Source organism: Sapajus apella, unplaced genomic scaffold (genome assembly GCF_009761245.1).
Source record: "Sapajus apella isolate SASKATOON/1434 unplaced genomic scaffold, GSC_monkey_1.0 scaffold19, whole genome shotgun sequence".
Lineage (NCBI taxonomy): Eukaryota > Metazoa > Chordata > Mammalia > Primates > Cebidae > Sapajus > Sapajus apella.
The window spans coordinates 13,322,981-13,343,339 of NW_022436959.1; the positions used below are offsets into that span (position 1 = coordinate 13,322,981).

At 38.7% G+C, this 20,359-nt stretch overlaps 1 protein-coding gene across 1 annotated transcript in view; it reads right to left on the bottom strand.

The window, feature by feature from the left end:
* Positions 1–2,215: 2,215 nt before the first annotated feature.
* Positions 2,216–20,359, bottom strand: part of STK31 (serine/threonine kinase 31) — a 143,586-nt gene continuing 125,442 nt past the window's right edge. Inside the window, exons 23-24 of the mRNA XM_032286983.1 lie at positions 20,123–20,191; positions 2,216–2,594 (exon numbers count right to left, since the gene is read on the bottom strand). Coding sequence (XP_032142874.1) covers positions 2,364–2,594; positions 20,123–20,191 — 300 coding nt within the window. The 3' untranslated portion in view covers positions 2,216–2,363. The remainder of the gene's footprint in view (positions 2,595–20,122; positions 20,192–20,359) is intronic.

Sequence of the window (20,359 nt, forward strand, 5' to 3'; positions counted from 1 at the left end):
AACAGAGGTTCAGCATGAGGGTCCCACCTCTGTAGAAAACTTCTGTCTGGACATCCAGGTGATTCCAAAGATCCCCTGAAATCTAGGTGGAGGTTCCGAAATCTACATTCTTGATTTCTGTGCACCTACAGGCTCAACGCCACATGCAAGGTGGAAGCTGCCAAGGGTTGGAGCTTGTACCCTCTGAAGCCATGGGCCAAGCTTTATCTTGGCCCATTTTAGCCACAGCTGGAGCAACTGGGATGCAGGGCACCAAGTCCCTAGGCTTCACACAGCAGGGGGACCTGGGCCTGGCCCAAAAACAATTTTTTCTTCTTAGGCCTCTGGGCCTGTGATAGGAGAGCCTGCCACAAAGGTCTCTGATATGCCCTGAAGACATTTTCCCCATTCTCTTAGTGATTAACATTTGGCTCCTTATTACTTATACAAATTTCTGCAGCTGGCTTGAATTTCTCCTCAGAAAATAGGTTTTTCTTTTCTATTGCATCATCAGGCTGGAAATTTTCTGAACTTTTATGCTCTGCTTTCCTTTTAAACATAAGTTCCAATTCTGAATCATATTTTTGTGAATACATAAGACTGCATGCTTTTAACAGCACCCAGGTCACCCTTGAACGCTTAGCTGCTCAGAAATTTATTCCACCAGATGGTATTTCTATTCTACATCCTTGAAGAATTGCCACACTGTCTTTCACAATGGTTGAACTAATTTACACTCCCACCAACAGTGTAAAAGTGTTTTATTTCTCCACATCCTCTCCAGCACCTGTTGTCTCCTGATTTTTCAATGATCACCATTCTAACTGGCATGAGATGGTATCTCCATATGGTTTTGATTTGCATTTCTCTAATGACCAGTGATGATGAGCTTTTTCATATGTTTGCTGGCTGCATAAATGTCTACCAATTGACCCAGCAATCCCATTACTGGGTACATATACAAAGGATTATAAATCATTCTATTATAAAGACACATGCACAGATATGCTTATTGCGGCACTGTTCACAATAGCAAAGACTTGGAACCAACACAAATGCCATCAATGACAAACTGTATAAAGAAAATGTGGCACATATACACCATGGAATGCTATGCAGCCATAAAAAAGGATGAGTTCATGTCCTTTGCAGGGACATGGATGAAACTGGAAACATTCTCAGCAAACTGACACAAGAACAGAAAACCAAACACTACATGTTCTCACTCGTAAGTAGGTGTTGAACAATGAGAACACATGGACACGGGAAGGGGAACACCACACACTGAAGCCTGTTGGGGGGTGGGGGAGGAGAGGAGGAATAGCAGGGGATGGGGTGTAGGGGAGGGATAGCATTAGGGGAAATACCTAATATAGATGACGGGGTGATGGATGCAGCAAACCACCATGGCACGTGTATACCCACGAAACAAACCTGCACATGTACCCCAGAACTTAAAGTATAATTTTAAAAAAAGGAAATTTCTTCCACCAGATGCCCTAAATCATCTCTCAAGTTCAAAGCTGCACAAATCTCTAGGGCCAAAATGCTGCCAGTCTCTTTGCTAAAATGTCACAAGAGTCACCTTTATTCCAGTATCCAACACGCTCCTCATCTCTGAGACCACCTAAACCTGGACTTCATCAGCCCTATCGTTATCAGCATTTTGGTCAAAGCCATTCAACAAGTCTCCAGGATGTTCCAAACTTTCCCACATCCTTCTGTCCTCTTCTGAGCCCTCCAAACTGTTCCAACCTCTGCCTATTATCCAGTTCCAAAGTCACTTCCACATGTTCGGGTATCTTTAAAGCAGCACTCCATTCTTGATACCAATTTACTGTATTAGTCTATTCTCAACCTGCTAATACAGATATACCTGAGACTGCGTAATTTATAAAGGAAAGAAGACTCACATTGCTCACATGGTTGGAGAGGCCTCACAATTGTGGCAGAGGATGAAGGAAGAGTAACAGCATGTCTTACATGGAAGCAGGCAAAAAGTTTGTGTAGGGCAACTCCCCTTTATAAAACCATAAGCTCTCCTGAGACATATTCACTACCGTGAGAACAGTATGGGAAAAACCCACCCCCATGATTCAATTGCCTCCCACAAGGTCCCTCCCAGAACATGTGGGGATTACGGTAACTACAATTTAAAATGAGATGTGGGTGGGGACGCAGCCAAACCATATCAAACTCCAAGTAAACTAAAGTTCAAAGCATACAAACTATTCTGTGCATAGCCAAACATCTTTATTTTTCACAGCCTGAATACTAAAGATACAACCCAACTAGTCCCAGAACATTTCTAGATATTTTTGTACATTAACCAAACTAAACAAAGCTTTTATAAAGAACATCTGCAACAATAACAGAATAATAATCTAACAATCAAAGTTGGCTTCACCGTTTCTTGTCTTCTCCATACATTTATCCAAGTTCTCTGTCTTTATTTCTTCTTCTTTTTTACATGGGATATATTCAGTATCTTTTTCTGGGTTTGGAACTGATTTCTCTTTTGGTATCAAGAAACATTCAGCATTTAAAACTTGTTCAGCAGTGATTGAACTTCTATAATATATCAAACTACAGAGGAGGGATTTGACTTTATCATCCTGCAAGGAAAAATAGGTGTTACAAAACAAAGGAAAAAAAGGACAAACCTGTAATGAAGGAGGATACAATTCACAAATACTTTTGGTCAGTGATACAGATCTAAAATCAAGTTTTTCTATTTAGAGTTTTAAAGATTCTTACCAAGTTCAACTATAATTGACTCTTAAACAGCACAGGTTTGAACTGCACAGGTAGGTCCACTAATAAGTGGACTTTTTTTTTTCAATAAATACAGTCAGGAAGGATGGGCTTCAAGATGACTGATGAGGTATCTGGTACTCACCTCAAAAAAAAAAAACCAAAATAATGAGCAGATAAGAACACTTCAAATAGATCATCTGGCTGAGCACAGTGGCTTAGGCCTGTAATCCCAGCACTCTGGGAGGCCACCAAGGTAGGGAGATCACCTTACGTCAGGAATTCAAGACTAGCCTGGCCAAGATAGTGAAACCCCATCTCTACCAAGAGCGCTGTATACCTGGAAGTCAAAGTATAATATCTACCACTATAAAACACACTAAACTATTAAATCTACTGGTAAAACAAACACACAAAGAAAAACTGTTACCACTACAGAAAACCACCAAACCACAATGATGAGTAAGAGATAAAATAAGAAACAAAAGATACAAAAAACAATGAGAATCAATTAATGACAGAAATTAGCCCTCATACATGTATCAATGACAGCCTTGAATGTAAACCAGTTAAACTTTCCACTTAAAAGACACAGACTGGTTGAAAGGATTTTTTTTAAATGACCCAATTATATACTGCCAAAAGATGAGAAAAGATATTCCATGCAAAAGGAAACCAAAAGCAATCAGATGAAGCTATACTTCTATCAATAAGACAGGCTTTAAGTCAAAAACAGTAGAAAATAACAAAGAAGGTCATTATATAATAATAAAGGGATCAATTAGCAAGAGGATACAACAATTCTAAACATACACATGCACCCAACAACAGAGTACCCAGATACATAAATCAAATATTATTAGATCTAAAGGGAGAAACAGATAGCACCCAACTCTCACCATTAGACAGATCTAGAGAGAAAATTAATTTAAGAAACACTGATTATACACTGCACTTAAAGACCAAATTAACCTAACAGATATTTACAGAACATTTTACCCAACAGCAACAAAATACACACACTTCTCATCAGCATATGGAACACTCTCTAGGAATAGACAATACCTAAGCCACAAAACAAAGCTCAAAAAAGGTTTTAAAATTAAAACCATATCTAGTTTCATCTCAGAAAACAAAGGAAAACTAAAAATCAACAAGAGAAACTGAAAACTATACAAACGCATGGAAATTGGCCAGGCATGGTAGAGCACACCTGCAATTCCAGCATTTCGGGAGCTTGAGGTGGACAGATCACTTAAGGTCAGGAGTTTGAGACCAGCCTGGCCAACATGTTGAAACTCCATCTCTACTAAAAATACAAAAATTAGATGAATGCGGTGGCAAACACCTACAATCTCGGCTACAAAGGAGGGGAGGCAGGAGAATTGCTTGGACCCAGGAGGCAGAGGTTGCAGTAAGCTGAGGTCACACCACTGCACTCCAGCCTGGGCAACATCTCAAAAAGAAACAAAAACAAAAAACATGGAAATTAAACAACATGCTCCTGACCCCAGCTCAAAAAGAAACAAAAGCAAAAACACACAAACATGGAAATTAAACAACATGCTCCTGAATGACCACTGGGTCAAGGAAGAAATTAAAGAGAGAATTAGAAAATGCCTTGGAACAACTGAAAATCAAAGCAACGTAACAAAACTGATGAGATATAGCAAAACCAGTGTGAAGAGAGACATTTACAGCAATAAATGCTTGTTTCAAAAAAGGAGTAAGATTTTCAAATAAATGGCCTGGTGATACACCTCACAGATTAGTAGGAAAGAAAGAATAAAGATGAGAGCAGAATTAAGTGAAATAAACTAAAAAAAAAATTGCAAAGGATCAACAAAAATTTTTTTGAAAAGACAAAAGCAATAAACTGTTAGTTGTACTAAAAACAAAAAACGAAAATCTGCGATAAACACAATCAGAAATGAAAAAAAGACACTATGGCTGATACCACAAAAACACAAAACATAAACACTATTATGAGTAACTATACATTAACTAACTGAAAAACCTAGAGGAAATGTATAAATTCCTGGACACATACAACCTACCACATTTGAATCAGCAAGAAACAGAAAACACGAACAGACCAACAACAAGTAATGGGATTGGGTCGGTAATAGAAAGTCTCCCAACAAAGAAAAGTCCAGGACCAGAGAGCTTCACTGCTGAATTCCACCAAACTTTCAAAGAAGAACTAACATCAATTATCCTCAAACTATTGCAAAAGTTCAAGAGGAGAGAATTCTCCCTAACTTGCTCTACAAGGCCAAGACCACCATTACCTTGAAACCAAAGCCAGACAAGAATACAACAACAAAAAACTATAGACCAATATCCCTGATGAACATAGATGCAAAAGTTTTCAACAAAATCCTAGCAATCCGAATCCAACAGCACATCAAAAACATAATACACATTCCTCTAAAGAATTGAAATAAGACAAGGATCTCCACTTTCACCACTCCTCTTCAACACAGTCCTGAAGTCCTAGTCAGAGCAATCAAGCAAGAAAAAGAAATAAAAGGCATCCAAACTGAAAAAGAGCAAGTCAAATTGTCCCTCTTTGCAGATGACACAATCTTCTATTTAAAAAACCTAAAGACTCCACCAAAAACCTCTTAGATTTGATAATTCTAGTACATCTGCAGGATATAGATCAACATGTAAAAATCAGTAGCATTTCTATAAATCAATAATGAACTAACAAACATCAAGAAGGCAATACCATTTATAATAGCTAAAAAAATAAATATATTACCTAGGAAGAAATTTAAACAGGAAGCTGAAGATGTCTACAAAGAAAACTACAAAACACTGGTGAAAAAAACTGAAGAGGATGCTAACAAATGGAAAGGCACTCCATACTCCAAGATCAGAACAATTGGTATTGTTAAAATGCCCATACTACCTAAAGAACTACAGATTCAAAGCAATCCCTATCAAAATAGCAATGCAATTTTTCACATAAATAGAAAAAAAAAATCCTAAATTTCACATGGAACTAAAAAAGAGCACAAATAGTCAAAACAATTATCAGCAAAAAGAATAAAGGTGGAGGCATCACACTGACTTCCAAATATCTTATAAGGCTATAGTAACTAAAACAGCATTTTATTAGTATAAAAATAGATACCTGCACCTAAGGAATAGAATTGAAAACCCAGAAAGAAAGCCACATATTTACAGCCAACTAATTTATCACGAAGGCACCAAGAACATACACTAAGGAAAAGATGCCTACCTCAATAAACGGTGCTAGGAAAAACTGGATATCCATATGCAAAAGAATAAAAGTAGACCCTTATCTCTCACCATATACAAAATCAATTCAAGATTAAATAAAGACTTAAATATAAAACCTAAGACTATAAAAATATTATAAGTCTAGGCAAAGATTTTAATGGCCAAAACCTCGAAAGCACAGGCAACAAAAACAAAAAGATACAAATGAGACTACACTTAACCAAAATGCTTCTGTGCAGCAAAAGAAATAATCAACAGAGTGAGGAGACAATTTGTTGAATGGAATATCTGCAAACTATTCATCCAACACAGGACTAATATCTAGAATATACAAGAAACTCAACTCAACAGGGAAAAGAAAACAAATAATCCCATTAAGAGTAGACAAAGGACATAAATAGACATTTTTCAAAAGAAGGCATACAAATGACCAACAAGTGTATGAAAAAATGCTCAACATCACTAATCATCAGGGAAATGCAAATCAAAATCACAATGAGGTTTCATTTTACATCAGCTAGCATGCCATTTTTTTTAAAGGACAAAAAAAATAGCAAAATGCTAGCAAAGATATGAAGAACAGAAAACTGTTATACGTTGTTGGTAGAAATGCAAATTAGTATAGCCATTATGGAAAATAGTACAAATGTTTTTCAAAAAACTAAAAATGGAAATATCATACAATCCAGGAATCCCATTACTTGATACTTATCAAAACAAAAAGGAAATCAGTAGATGAAAACTGCACTCCCATGTTTACTGCAGCACTATTCACAATTACAAAGGAATAGGCAAGGAATCAACCTAAGTGTCCATCAATGGACAAATGGATAAAGAAAATATGGTACATATACACAACAGAATACTATTCAACCATAAAAAGAAATTAAATTCTGTCGTTTTCAGCAACAAAAATGGAACAGTCATTCTGTAAAGTGAAATAAGCCAGGCACAGAAAGACAAATATCAAATGCTCTCACTCAAATACAAGAGCTATAAAAGTTGATCTCACAGAGGTAGACTGGAATGACAGATACCAGAGGCTGAGTAGAGAGAGTGGGTGAGGTGGAAAGGGATGAAAAGAGTTGTTTAATGGGTACAAACAAGCAGGTTGATAGAAGAAATAAGTACTAGTGACTGACAGAATACGCTGACTCTAGTTAACAATGTATTATATATTTCAAAATAGCCAGAAGAGAGGACTTGATATGTTCCCAAAACAGAGAAATGATAAATAATCAAGATAATGGATGCCTTAAATACCGACTTGGTCATTACACATTCCATACCTGTAACAAAATATCACATGGACCCCACAAATATGTACAAATATTATGTACCGATATGAAATAAATATAGTCAGCCCTATCTGCAGTTTCCACATCTGAAACCCAACAGATCAAAAATACAGTATTCTCAGGACTCAAAAAGGGCTTTTTCATACACACAGGTTCCACTGAGCCAACTGCAGAACTTGGGTATGGCTGAAGTTCATCTGTACCAATTCCCTGTGTACACAGAGGGAAGACTGTGCTTTTTTAGAGAAATGGATTGCCTCCAGTACTGAAACAATGAAATTGAATTACGGGGAAAAAATGTAAAAGGAAAAAATCATAGCTGAAATCTCTCAAAAACAACCGAAATGCAAACAAAGAAATTGTATTACTTTCCTTCTCTCTCTAACAAGGTAATGGTTAGAATTTGACAGTATTAAAATGTCACAGTGAAGCTTCTCTGTCTGGAAGGGTAAATTTCTTCACCTAGTTAGCTGTTTCTGGTTTCAGTTTTTAAGTGACCACCCTCTAGGATCTCCTCCACTGCCACTATCATTATCATCATCATTATGGGGGCCAGAATTTATTATATCCCTCTATTTCAAAGAACATTATTTGTATTAGCACATGTAAATAACCCTGTAAGGTTGCTCTTCCATTATTTCCTCCTCCAAAGACAACGTGGTATACCTTTTATTTGCCTCTTATGATTACTCTAACCAAAACACATATTACACCAAATAAAAATAATCTGTTTACTGCTGGCCAGGTAGGCACTTTGGGAAGCCAAGGTGTGTGATCACTTGAGGGCAGGACTTTAAGACCAGACCAGCCAACATGGTGAAATCCTGTCGCTACCAAAAATACAAAAATTAGCTGGGCATGGTGGTGCATGCCAGTAATCTCAGCTACTCAAGAGGCTGAGGCAGGAGAATCACTTGAACCCGGGAGGTGGAGGTTGCTGTGTCAGAGATCACAGCCCTGCACTCCAGCCTGGGTGACAGAGCAAGACTGTCTCAAAACAAACAAACGAAAAAAAACATCTGTTACTGCTAGCGTCTGCATTACACTCTTAAGACCTTTCACATTCAAAATTTTAGTTTGTCACTACATCTCCATAAAAAAGCAGAGTATCTGAAAATAACAGACATTCAGTAAATATTTGATAAATAAATGAATGCCAATGTCTGTACTCTACAGAATAAGTTTTTAAGAAGATTTAGGTGTGGAGGATCTGAGATGGCCGTTTAGGAACAGCTCAGGATTGCAGCTCCCAGTGAAAGCGCAGAGGGTGAATGGACACCGCATTTTTATTGCCCACAGACTAGGCAATTCCCAGACAGAGGAGCTCCACGGTCGCCAGCGCGGCTGTTTCGGCCAGCGCGGCTGTGCCGGCCGGCACCGCTGCTTTGCCCCACGCGGCCGCTTTGTCTGCGCCCTGGAGCAGCGGTTCTCCATACAAAATACACCGGTCCGGGTGCCCCTTTGGCTGGCGATAGGAGCCACAGGAAGTCACCCATTCGTCTGTTTAAAAAGGGGACTGAGCAGGGAACAAGGACAGTAGGTTCCAGGGCAAAAAAAAAAAAGCGCCACAAACCTCAGTGCCACTGTTTAAGCCAGCGCAGTGAGTGGCCACAGGGGAAAACAAACAGACCCCGGCGCCTCTTCAACAAGCGACTGGAACACCAACTTAAAAAAGGCTCTGAGGCAGGGAGTCAGGCGATCAGGCTCGGCTGGTCCCACCCCCACAAAAGAACAGCAACCAGAAACTCTGGATTGAGACTTTCACAGCAAGCGCAGCTGAACCCGGGACGGTCCAGCTCTGTGGGGGAGGGACGTCTGCCATTACCGAGGCAGCCCGCCACTAGGGAGGTAGTCAGCCAATGCTAAGGCAGCCCACCATTGCCAAGGCAACCCAGCATTGCTGAGGCAGCCCGCTGTTGCCAAGGCAACCCGCCACTGCAGAGAGACTCCGCCTCAACAGAGCCGGGCCACCATCGCCAAAGCAGTTCTAACTACACCCATATAAACAGGACTGCAGGGAAGTTCACTCGGCAGCGGGGCGGAGTCCAAAGCAGCTCAGCAAAGCCTCTACAGACAGACAGTGACTAGGCTGCCTCCTTGCTGGGCAGGGCAGCTCTGAAGGAAAAAAAAAAAAAAAAGAGAGAGAGAAGGCAGCAGCATAACTGAAACTCATAAAGCCCTAAATCCCTGGGACAGATCACCTGGGAACAAAAAGCAGTTTATGAGTTCTGCTGCAGCAGACCTAAACGTACCTGCCCAGCAGCTCTGAATGAACAACGGAGCTCACAGCTCAGCATTTGAGCTCCTATAAAGAAGAGACCGTCTCCTCAAGCAGCTCTCTGACCCCTATATATCCAAAGAGCCACCTCATAAAGGAGAGATCAGATTGACATTAGGTGGGTATCCTTCTGGGACTAAGATAGCAGAGGAAGAAAACTAGTAACAACCCTTACTGTTTAGCAGCTGCTGCAGGTGAACCCCAGGCAAGTAGGGCCTGGAGTGAACCTCAGCAGATCTACAGCAGAGGTGCCAGACTGTCAAAAGGAAAACCAAGAAACAGAAATAACCTCATCATCAACAAACAGAACGTCAATCTGAAAGATTTGAGACCCAATCTGAAAGCCAGCAACTACAAAGTCGACAGGTGGATAAATCCTTAAAGATGGGAAGAAACCAGAGCAAAAAGGATGAAAACACCCGAAACCAGAACACCTCTCCTCATACAAGGGATCACAACTCCTCACCAGCAAGGGAAAAAGGTTGGATGGAGAACAAGTGTGATGAAATGACAGAATCAGACTTCAGACGGTGGGTAGTAAGAAACTTATGTGAACCTAAAGAACATGTTCTAACCAAATGCAAAGAAACTAAGAACCTTGAAAAAAGATTTGACAAAATGCTAACGAGAATGGACAAAATAGAACGGAATATAAGTGAATTGATGGAGCTGAAAAACGCAACACAAGAGCTTCGCGAAGCATGCACAAGTATCAACAGCTGAATTGACCAAGCAGAAGAAAGGATATCAGAGGTCGAAGATCAACTCAATGAAATAAAACGGGAAGGCAAGACTGGAGAAAAAAGGGTAAAAAGAAATGAACAAACTCTCCAAGAAATGTGGGACTGTGTGAAAAGACCTAATCTACGTTTGATAGGCGTACCTGAATGCGACGAAGAGAATGAATCCAAGCTGGAAAATACTCTTCAGGATATCATCCAGGAAAACTTCCCCAACCTAGCAAGGCAGGCAAACATTCAAGTCCAGGAAATACAGAGAACACCACAAAGATATTCATCAAGAAGAGCAACCCCAAGGCACATAATCGTCAGATTCACCAGGGTTGAAATGAAGGAGAAAACACTAAGTGCAGCCAGAGAGAAAGGTCGGGTTACCCACAAAGGGAAGCCCATCAGACTCACAACAGATCTCTCGGCAGAAACCCTACAAGCCAGAAGAGAGTGGGGGCCAATATTCAACATCCTTAAAGAAAAGAACTTTCAACCCAGAATCTCCTGTCCAGCCAAACTAAGCTTCATAAGTGAAGGAAAAATAAAATCCTTTGGGAACATGCAAGTACTAAGAGATTTCGTCACCACCAGGCAAGCTCTACAAGAGCTCCTGAAAAAGGCTCTACACATATAAAGGAACAACAAGTACCAGCAAAACACTCAGCTAGCACCAAAATGGCAGTATCAAATTTGCACATAACAATATTAACCCTCAAAGTAAATGGACTAAATGCCCCAATCAAAGACACAGACTGGCAAATTGGATAAAAAGCCAAAACCCATCGGTGTGCTGTATCCAGGAAACCCATCTCACATGCAAGGATACACAAAGACTCAAAATAAAGAGATGGAGGAAGATTTACCAAGCAAATGGAAAGCAAAAGAAAGCAGGAGCTGCAATTCTCATCTCTGATAAATTAGACTGTAAAGCAACAAAGATCAAAAGAGACAAAGAAGGACATTACATGGTAAAAGGATCAATGCAACAAGAAGAGCTAACGATCCTAAATATATACGCACCCAATACAGGAGCACCCAGATACATAAGGCAAGTTCTTAATGACTTATAAAGAGACTTAGACTCCCACACAATAATAGTGGGAGACTTTGACACCCCATTGTCAACATTAGACAGATCAATCAGACAGAAAATTAACAAGGGTATCCAGGACTTGAACTCAGACCTGGACCAAGCAAACCTAATAGACATTTACAGAACTCTCCACCCCAAATACACAGAATATACATTCTTCTCAGCACCACATCACACCTACTCTAAAATTGACCACATAATTGGCAGTAAATCACTCCTCAGCAAATGCAAAAGAACGGAAATTGTAACAAACAGTCTCTAAGACCACAGTGCAATCAAATTAGAACTCAGAATTCAAAAACTAACCCAGAACCGCACAGCTTCATGGAAACTGAACAACTTGCTCTTGAATGTTGACTGGATAAACAATGAAATGAAGACAGAAATAAAGATGTTCTTCAAAACCAACGAGAATGAAGACACAACATACCAGAATCTCTGGGACACATTTAAAGCAGTCTCTAGAGGAAAATATATAGCAATAAGTGCCCACATGAGAAGCAAGGAGAGATCAGAAATTGACACCCTATCGTCAAAACTGAAAGAGCTAGAGGAGCAAGATCAAAAAACCTCAAAGTCTAGCAGAAGACAAGAAATAGCTAAGATCAGAGCAGAACTGAAGGAGATAGAGACACAAAAAACTCTTCAAAAAATCAATAAATCCAGGAGCTGGTTTTTTGAAAAGATCAACAAAATAGACAGACCACTAGCCAGATTAATTAATTAATTAAGAAAAGAGAGAATAACCAAATTGATGCAATAAAAAACGATAAAGGGGATATCACCACAGATTCCACAGAAATTCAAACCATCATCAGAGATTATTACAAACAACTCTATGCACATAAACTAATAAACCTGGAAGAAATGGATAAATTCCTGGACACTTGCCTCCTCCCAAGCCTAAACCAGGAAGAAGCCGAAACCCTGAACAGACCCATAACAAGGTCTGAAGTTGAGGCAGCAGTTAAGAGCTTCCCACCCAAAAAAAGCCCAGGTCCAGACGGGTTCACAGCCAAATTCTACCAGACATACAAAGAGGAGCTGGTACCATTCCTTCTGAAACTATTCCAAACAATACAAAAAGAGGGAATTCTTCCCAAATCATTTTATGTGACCAACATCATCCTGATACCAAAACCCAGCAGAGACTCAACAAGTAAAGAAAACTTCAGGCCAATATCCATGATTAACATAGGTGCAAAAATCTTGAATAAAATACTGACAAGCCAATTGCAACAGCACATCAAAAAGCTTATCCACCATGATCAAGTAGGCTTCATCCCGGGGATGCAAGGCTGGTTCAACATACGCAAGTCTATAAACGTAATTCACCACATAAACAGAACCAAAGACAAAAACCACGATTATCTCAATTGATGCAGAGAAGGCCTTTGACAAAATTCAACAGCCCTTTATGCTAAAACCCCTCAATAAGCTAGGTATTGACGGAACGTATCTCAAAATAATAAAAGCAATTTACAACAAACCAACAGCCAATATCATACTGAATGGGCAAAAACTGGAAGCATTCCCCTTGAAATGTGGCACCAGACAAGGATGCCCTCTCTCACCACTGCTATTCAGTATAGTATTAGAAGTTCTAGCCAGAGCAATCAGGCAAGAAAAAGAAATAAAGGGCATTCAAATAGGAAAGGTGGAAGTCAAATTGTCTCTATTTGCAGACGACATGATTGTATATCTAGAAAACCCCATCATCTCAGCCCAAAATCTACTGAAGCTGATAAGCAACTTCAGCAAAGTCTCAGGATACAAAATCAATGTTCAAAAATCACATGCATTCCTATACACCAATAACAGACTTAAAGAGAGCCAAATCAAGAACAAACTTCCATTCACAATTGCCACAAGGAGAATAAAATACCTAGGAATACAACTAACAAGGAACGTAAAGGACCTCTTCAAGGAGAACTACAAGCCACTGCTCAACAAAATAAGAGAGGACACAAACAGATGGAGAAACATTCCATGTTCATGGTTAGGAAGAATCAATATCGTGAAAATGGCCATACTGCCCAAAGTAATTTACAGATTCAATGCTATCCCCATCAAGCTACCAGTGACCTTCTTCACAGAACTGGAAAAAATCACCTTAAACTTCATATGGAACCAAAAGAGAGCCCGCATAGCCAAGTCAATTCTAAGCAAAAAGAACAAAGCAGGAGGCATCACACTACCGGACTTCAAACTATACTACAAGGCTACAGTAATCAACACAGCATAGTACTGGTACCAAAACAGAGATAGAGACCAATGGAACAGAACAGAGGTCTCGGAGGCAACACAACATATCTACAACCATCTGATCTTTGACAAACCAGACAAAAACAAGTAATGGGGAAAGGATTCCCTGTTTAATAAATGGTGTAGGGAAAACTGGCTAACCATGTGCAGAAAGCAGAAACTGGACCCCTTCCTGACATCTTACACTAAAATTAACTCCAGATGGATTAAAGACTTAAACATAAGACCTAACACCATAAAAACCCTAGAAGAAAATCTAGGCAAAACCATTCAGGACATAGGCGTAGGCAAGGATTTCATGACCAAAACACCAAAAGCAATGACAACAAAAGCCAAAATAGACAAATGGGACCTAATCAAACTCCACAGCTTCTGCACAGCAAAAGAAACAGTCATTAGAGTGAATCGGCAACCAACAGAATGGGAAAGAATTTTTGCAGTTTACCCATCTGACAAAGGGCTGATATCCAGAATTTACAAAGAACTAAAACAGATTTACAAGAAAAAAACTAACAAGCCCATTCAAAAGTGGGCAAAGGATATGAACAGACACTTTACAAAAGAAAACATACATGAGGCCAACGAACATATGAAAAAATGCTCATCATCAGTGGTCATCAGATAAATGCAAATCAAAACAACATTGAGATACCATCTCATGCCAGTTAGAATGGCGATCACTAAAAAATCTGGAGACAACAGATGCTGGAGAGGATGTGGAGAAATAGGAACACTTTTGCACTGTTGGTGGGAGTGTAAAGTTCAACCATTGTGGAAGACAGTGTGGCGATTCCTCAAGGACCTAGAAATAGAAATTCCATTTGACCCAGCAATCCCATTACTGGCTATATATCCAAAGGATTACAAATCGTTCTACTATAAGGACACGTGCACACGAATGTTCACTGCAGCACTGTTTACAATAGCAAAGACCTGGAACCAACCCAAATGCCCATCGACGATAGACTGGATAGGGAAAATGTGGCACATATACATCATGGAGTATTATGCAGCTGTCAAAAACGATGAGTTTGGGTCCTTTGTAGGGACATGGATGAACCTGGAAACCATCATTCTCAGCAGACTGACAGAAGAGCAGAAGATCAAACACCGCATGTTCTCACTCATAGGCGGGTGTTGAACAATGAGAACAAACACATGGACACAGGGAGGGGAGCACTACACACTGGGGTCAGTTGGGGGGAAATAGGGGAGGCACGGTGGGGGGTGGGGAGCTGGGGAGAGATAGCAAGGGGAGAAATGCCAGGTGTAGGTGATGGGGAGGAAGGCGGCAAATCACACTGCCACGTGTGTACGTATGCAACAATCTTGCATGTTCTTCACATGTACCCCAAAACCTAAAATGCAATAAAATAAATAAATGGGGGAAAAAAAAGAAGATTTAAAGATAAATGTTATCTTCACCAGGCAGAAACAAATATTACAAAATCCAAATGAGAAAAAATAACACATGCTTCTCAAAACCACAAAAGTAGATCAGGAACAAAAGTCTTATTATGTTCTTCAACAAAAATGACTCTCAGCTGGGCATGGTGGCTCATGTCTGTAATCTCAGCACTTTGGGAAGCCAAGGCAAGCCACCTAAGGTCAGGAGTTTGAGACCAGCCTAACCAACATGGAGAAACCCCATCTCTACTAAAAATACAAAAAATTAGCAGAGTGTTCCCTAAGTTAACTTATAAATTTTACATTATTCCAATAAAAATATAATTAATTTTTCCTTGAGACTAAACAACTTAAAGATGTTTTAGAACAATGACAGCCAAAAATAGCCATGAAAGCTGATTTGAAAAATAGCAATGAGGGCCAGGTGCAGTGGCTCACACCTGTAATCCTAGAACTTTGGGAGGCTGAGGCAGGCAGACCATTTGAAGTCAGGAGTTTGTGACTGGCCTGACCAAAATGGAAAAACACCATCTCTACTAAAAATACAAAAATTAGCCAGGTGTGGTGGCATGTGCCTGTAGTCCCAGCTACTCAGGAGGCTAAGGCACGAGACTCACATGAACCTGCTGGGCAGAGGTTGCAGTGAGCCAAGATCATACCGCCACACTCTGCCCTGAGACTTTGAACTTTATTTCAAAAAAAAAAAAAAAAAGGGAGTGAGGCAAGATCTAGCCCTGTAAGTATTAAAAAGATATTTTAAAGCCTTTTTAATTACGTAAGTATGGTACTGGGATATGAATAAACAAACCAATGGAATAGAAAAACTAAAAATATACCCCTGTACAAATAAAATTTTCTGCCTGAACACACTGATCAATCTTACTGTGACAATGAAATACCAAATGATCCCCCCATATGACACAATATTTGCAAAGTATCACACATAAAATAAACTTCTTATAAAAACTGAATGTAAATATAATTAGCCTCTGTATCTACCAGTTTAATTGGGGAAAAAAGAAGTATGAAATAACACCATAAGGATGTAATCAGCCAATTCCAAAATATGGGATATAAAATAGTTTTTTTCCACACAATACACGGCATGCAGAAAAAGAGTTGTGGGGGAACTTTACAGATCAAGAGAGGTTAAAAGATATATTAAGGCAATACATGTAGATCTTATTGACATATTAATTTGAAAAAAGAAACTATTTAAAAATACATTTAAAGACAATTACACTTCCTATTAAAATGTGTTAATTTTATAAGGTGTGATAACTGCATAACAATGTATGTTATAAACTAAACCTAAAGCAACAGAAAGACAGAAATATAAAGATTAGAAAGTATGAAACTAGACAACAGAAAAACAACAGAGAAAAATCAATAAAACCAAAAGCTGCATCTTTTAAAAAAATCAACATAATAGACAAAACTTATTTAGATTAACTAAGAAAAAAAGAGAGAAGACTGCAACTACTAATCTACCCATCTGACAAAGGGCTAATAACCAGAATCTACAAAGAATTTAAACAAATTTACAATAAAAAAAACAAACAACCCCATCAAAAAGTGAGCAAAGGATATGAAAAGAAACTTTTCAAAAAAAAGACATTTATGCAGCCAACAAACATATGATAAAAAGCTCATCATCACTGGTCATTAGAGAAATACAAATCAAAACCACATTGAGATACCACCTCACACCAGTTAGAATGGCAATCATTAAAAAATCAGGAGACAACAGATGCTGGAGAGGATGTGGAAAACTTTTACACTGTTGGTGGGAGAGTACATTAGTTCAAACCTTGTGTTAGACAGTGTGGCAGTTCCTCAAGGATCTAGAACTAGAAATACCATCTGACCCAGCAATCTCATTACTAGGTATATACCCAAAGGATTATAAAACATTACATTATAAAGATGCATGCACATGTATATTTACTGCAGCACTGCTTACAACACCAAAGACTTGGAACGAACACAAATGCCCATCAATAATAGACTGGATAAAGAAAATGTGGCACATATACATCATGGAATACTATGCAGCCATAAAAATGAATGAGTTCATGTCCTTTGCGTGGACATGGATGAAGCTGGAAACCATCATTCTCAGCAAACTGACAAAAGAACAGAAAACCAAACACCACATGTTCTCACTCATAAGCGGGTGCTGAACAATGAGAACACATGGACAAAGGGAGGGGAACATCACACACGGGGACCTGTTGCGGGGTGGGGGACTAGAAGATGAATAGCAGGGGGTGGTGGGATTGGGGAAGGATAACATTATGAGAAATATCTAATGTAGATGATGGGGAGATGGATGCAGCAAACCACCATGGCACATGTATAAACTATGCGACAAACCTGCATGATTTGCACCTGTTCCCCAGAACTTATAGTATAATTTTAAAAAGAAAAAAAAATAGAATCCGAAATGAACAATGTGATGTTACTATGGAACTTAGAAAAATAAAAAGAATTATAAAGAAAATATGTACAACTGTATGCCAACAAGTTAGATAACTTAAACAAAATGGACCAACTCTTAGAAATACACAAACTACCAAAATTGGCATTACTGTACTTAAGTACAGTAATGGCTGAAGGCCATCTGTTGGGGATACTACTGGAGGGATTCTGAGGGATGGGAATGTTATCTTCTAATAATTCTCCTGAATTACATGGTTCCATGAATTTATATTCTTCTCCATTTGTGGTATGGTATCTGTAATGGGCTGACTACAGAGCCTTGACTTGTTTCATAGCTATGTGTGATCACAAAATGTAGATAAAGGTCACCCCATTCACAGCACTAATAACTGACTCAGATCACAGAAGCAAATACTATACAAACCAAGGATTCTTACAATTTGGACTTGCTTATTACTCAATTCGTAAATCTTGATTATTTACTTGTTCACATTTCTAAATTATTAATTTCATTTTCAATGCCACAATCCTTGAATCCATGAGTAGCCACCCACACTAAACAGGGAATCTTACTTAAATTCACTTTCATTATACATATACCTAGCAGCATGCCTAGCAAGGCACGATTACTTGCAGATTACTAGCACAGTTTTTTCTTTTCTTGAGATGAAGTCTCGCACCGTCACCCAGGCTGGAATGCAGTGGCACTATCTCAGCTCACTGCAACCTCCACCTTCCAGATTCAAGTGATTATCCTGCCTCAACATCCCAAGAGCTGAGTCTACAGGCACCCACCACCACACCTGGCTAACTTTTTTTGTATTTTTAGTAGAGACAGGGTTTCACCATGTTGGCCAGGCTGTTCTCGAACTCCTGAAGTCAGTTGATCTGCCCACCCCAGCCACCTAAAGTGCTGGGATTACAGGAATGAGCTACCACGCCCAGCCAGATTACATCTTAAGAGTAGGCAGACTTCGAAGATTGCCCCAGGACCCCAACCTTCTGTTATTCATAACTTTACATAATTCTTTCCTCTTGGACCTAGAGAATTGCTTCTAACAGAGAGAATACTACTAAAAACTAAGGGATGTCACTTTTATGATTTCATTATGAAAAGCCGTGACTTCTGTCTTAGTGAACAGAATCTAATTACTGCCTTCTTTTTTAAACATTTCAATGAAACACACTGCCATGATTGAAACAGGGCAAAGGACTGAGGGCAACCTCTGGCCAACAACTAGAGAAGAACTGAGGGTCTCATTCTAATAAACTGAAAGAAACATAATCCTATGAACAAATATGTGAGGTTGTAGGCATATCCTTCTCCAATCAAGCTTTAAGATGACTATAGCCCAGCCAACATCTTAAATGCAACCTTAAATTCACTGAAGCAGAAATCCCAAATAAGCTGTATCCAGATTTCTGACTCACAAAACTGTAACATAAGTTTTAAGTTTAAGCTAAATTTCAGGATAACTTGGTACAAGGTAATTTTTCTATCAAACCTGAAAGCAAGGGTTCTGTATGTACACTTTTGGTGCAGGTATAACCTCTATTTTTTCTATCTAATAGCAAAAAATTTTTACCATAGCCTTTTCAAAAATGTAAACCACAATCAACATTCTTTGCTACCCTCTTCCACAGAGATAATTGGGATGTATAACACAAAGTTTCATAATCTCACAAAAGTTGTCTGAAATGCTTTTTACTACTTACCCAAGAAGTATGGCAAAACTCCTTATTATCATTTCTAAGGTATTTTTTTAGATGATTTCATGGGACATTAGAAGGTATTAAACAATATTTCTGTGGTCAGATAAGTTAGGGAACTATTGAGTTTAACAAAATTATATGTATTCTTTCATTGTAATCCTAACTCAGAATAGCATAAGGACTTCCAGAGCCTGATCATTATATTCTTATAGACTCATTTACTGTCATATTTATCCTCTTTAGATCTAGTCATAGTGACTTCCCCCTTTCTTTGAAGAACTAAAAATCAGCTTTCCGCAAAGTACTTTTTTAGGGGCTTCATTTTTCTGAAATCTTTATGGGTATACTTATGAAGTACATGAGATATTTTAATACAAGCATATAATGTATAATAATGAAAACAGGGTAAATGGAGCATCCCCATAGTACTTGCTAATTACTCAACCTGGAGATCTTAATTACTTGTTCACATTTCTAAATTATTGATTTCATTCTCAATGCCACAATCCTTGTACCTTAGTTCAATTCCTGTCACAAAAATAGCTTACTCAAAGTATGTTGGCTGAATACATATGTGAATGACAACGATATAGTTAGGTACTTATAAAAAAAACTAAACTATAATAAAACATTATTTTACTATAGTATCATCTTGGAACATATATAAAACAATATTCTTCCCTAGTTATTCGATTATTTATATAATATGTGTGACTAACATACAACCCAGCAGATTAACAGTGGTGTAGTAATTAAGTGGTGTAAGCAGGGCACCTGAATTTTTTTCAATACTTTATTGCAAACATTAACTTGGATTCTTAGAAAAACTGGAGAACATTTTCAGTCAGATGTCTAAGTTTATATTACTGCATATATTTCCAAATCAGTAAATGTCAAAAAGGTCACATACCAAATGCAACTGATCCACTTTCGGGATTCCATCTTTATTTATCTCAAACTCCTTATTTTGAACAGAAAGCTGTGAAAGAAAGTAAGAATGAATAAATGTTCAATGTATTAATATACTGATCTATAGAAAAGTCAACTCTGGAACTTTAGATCCTGGTGACTAGAGAAGAGCTCACTTAAAGAAAGCACACTAACTCTCTTACGGGATAAAAGCACTTTCATTCCAACTACTTGTTCA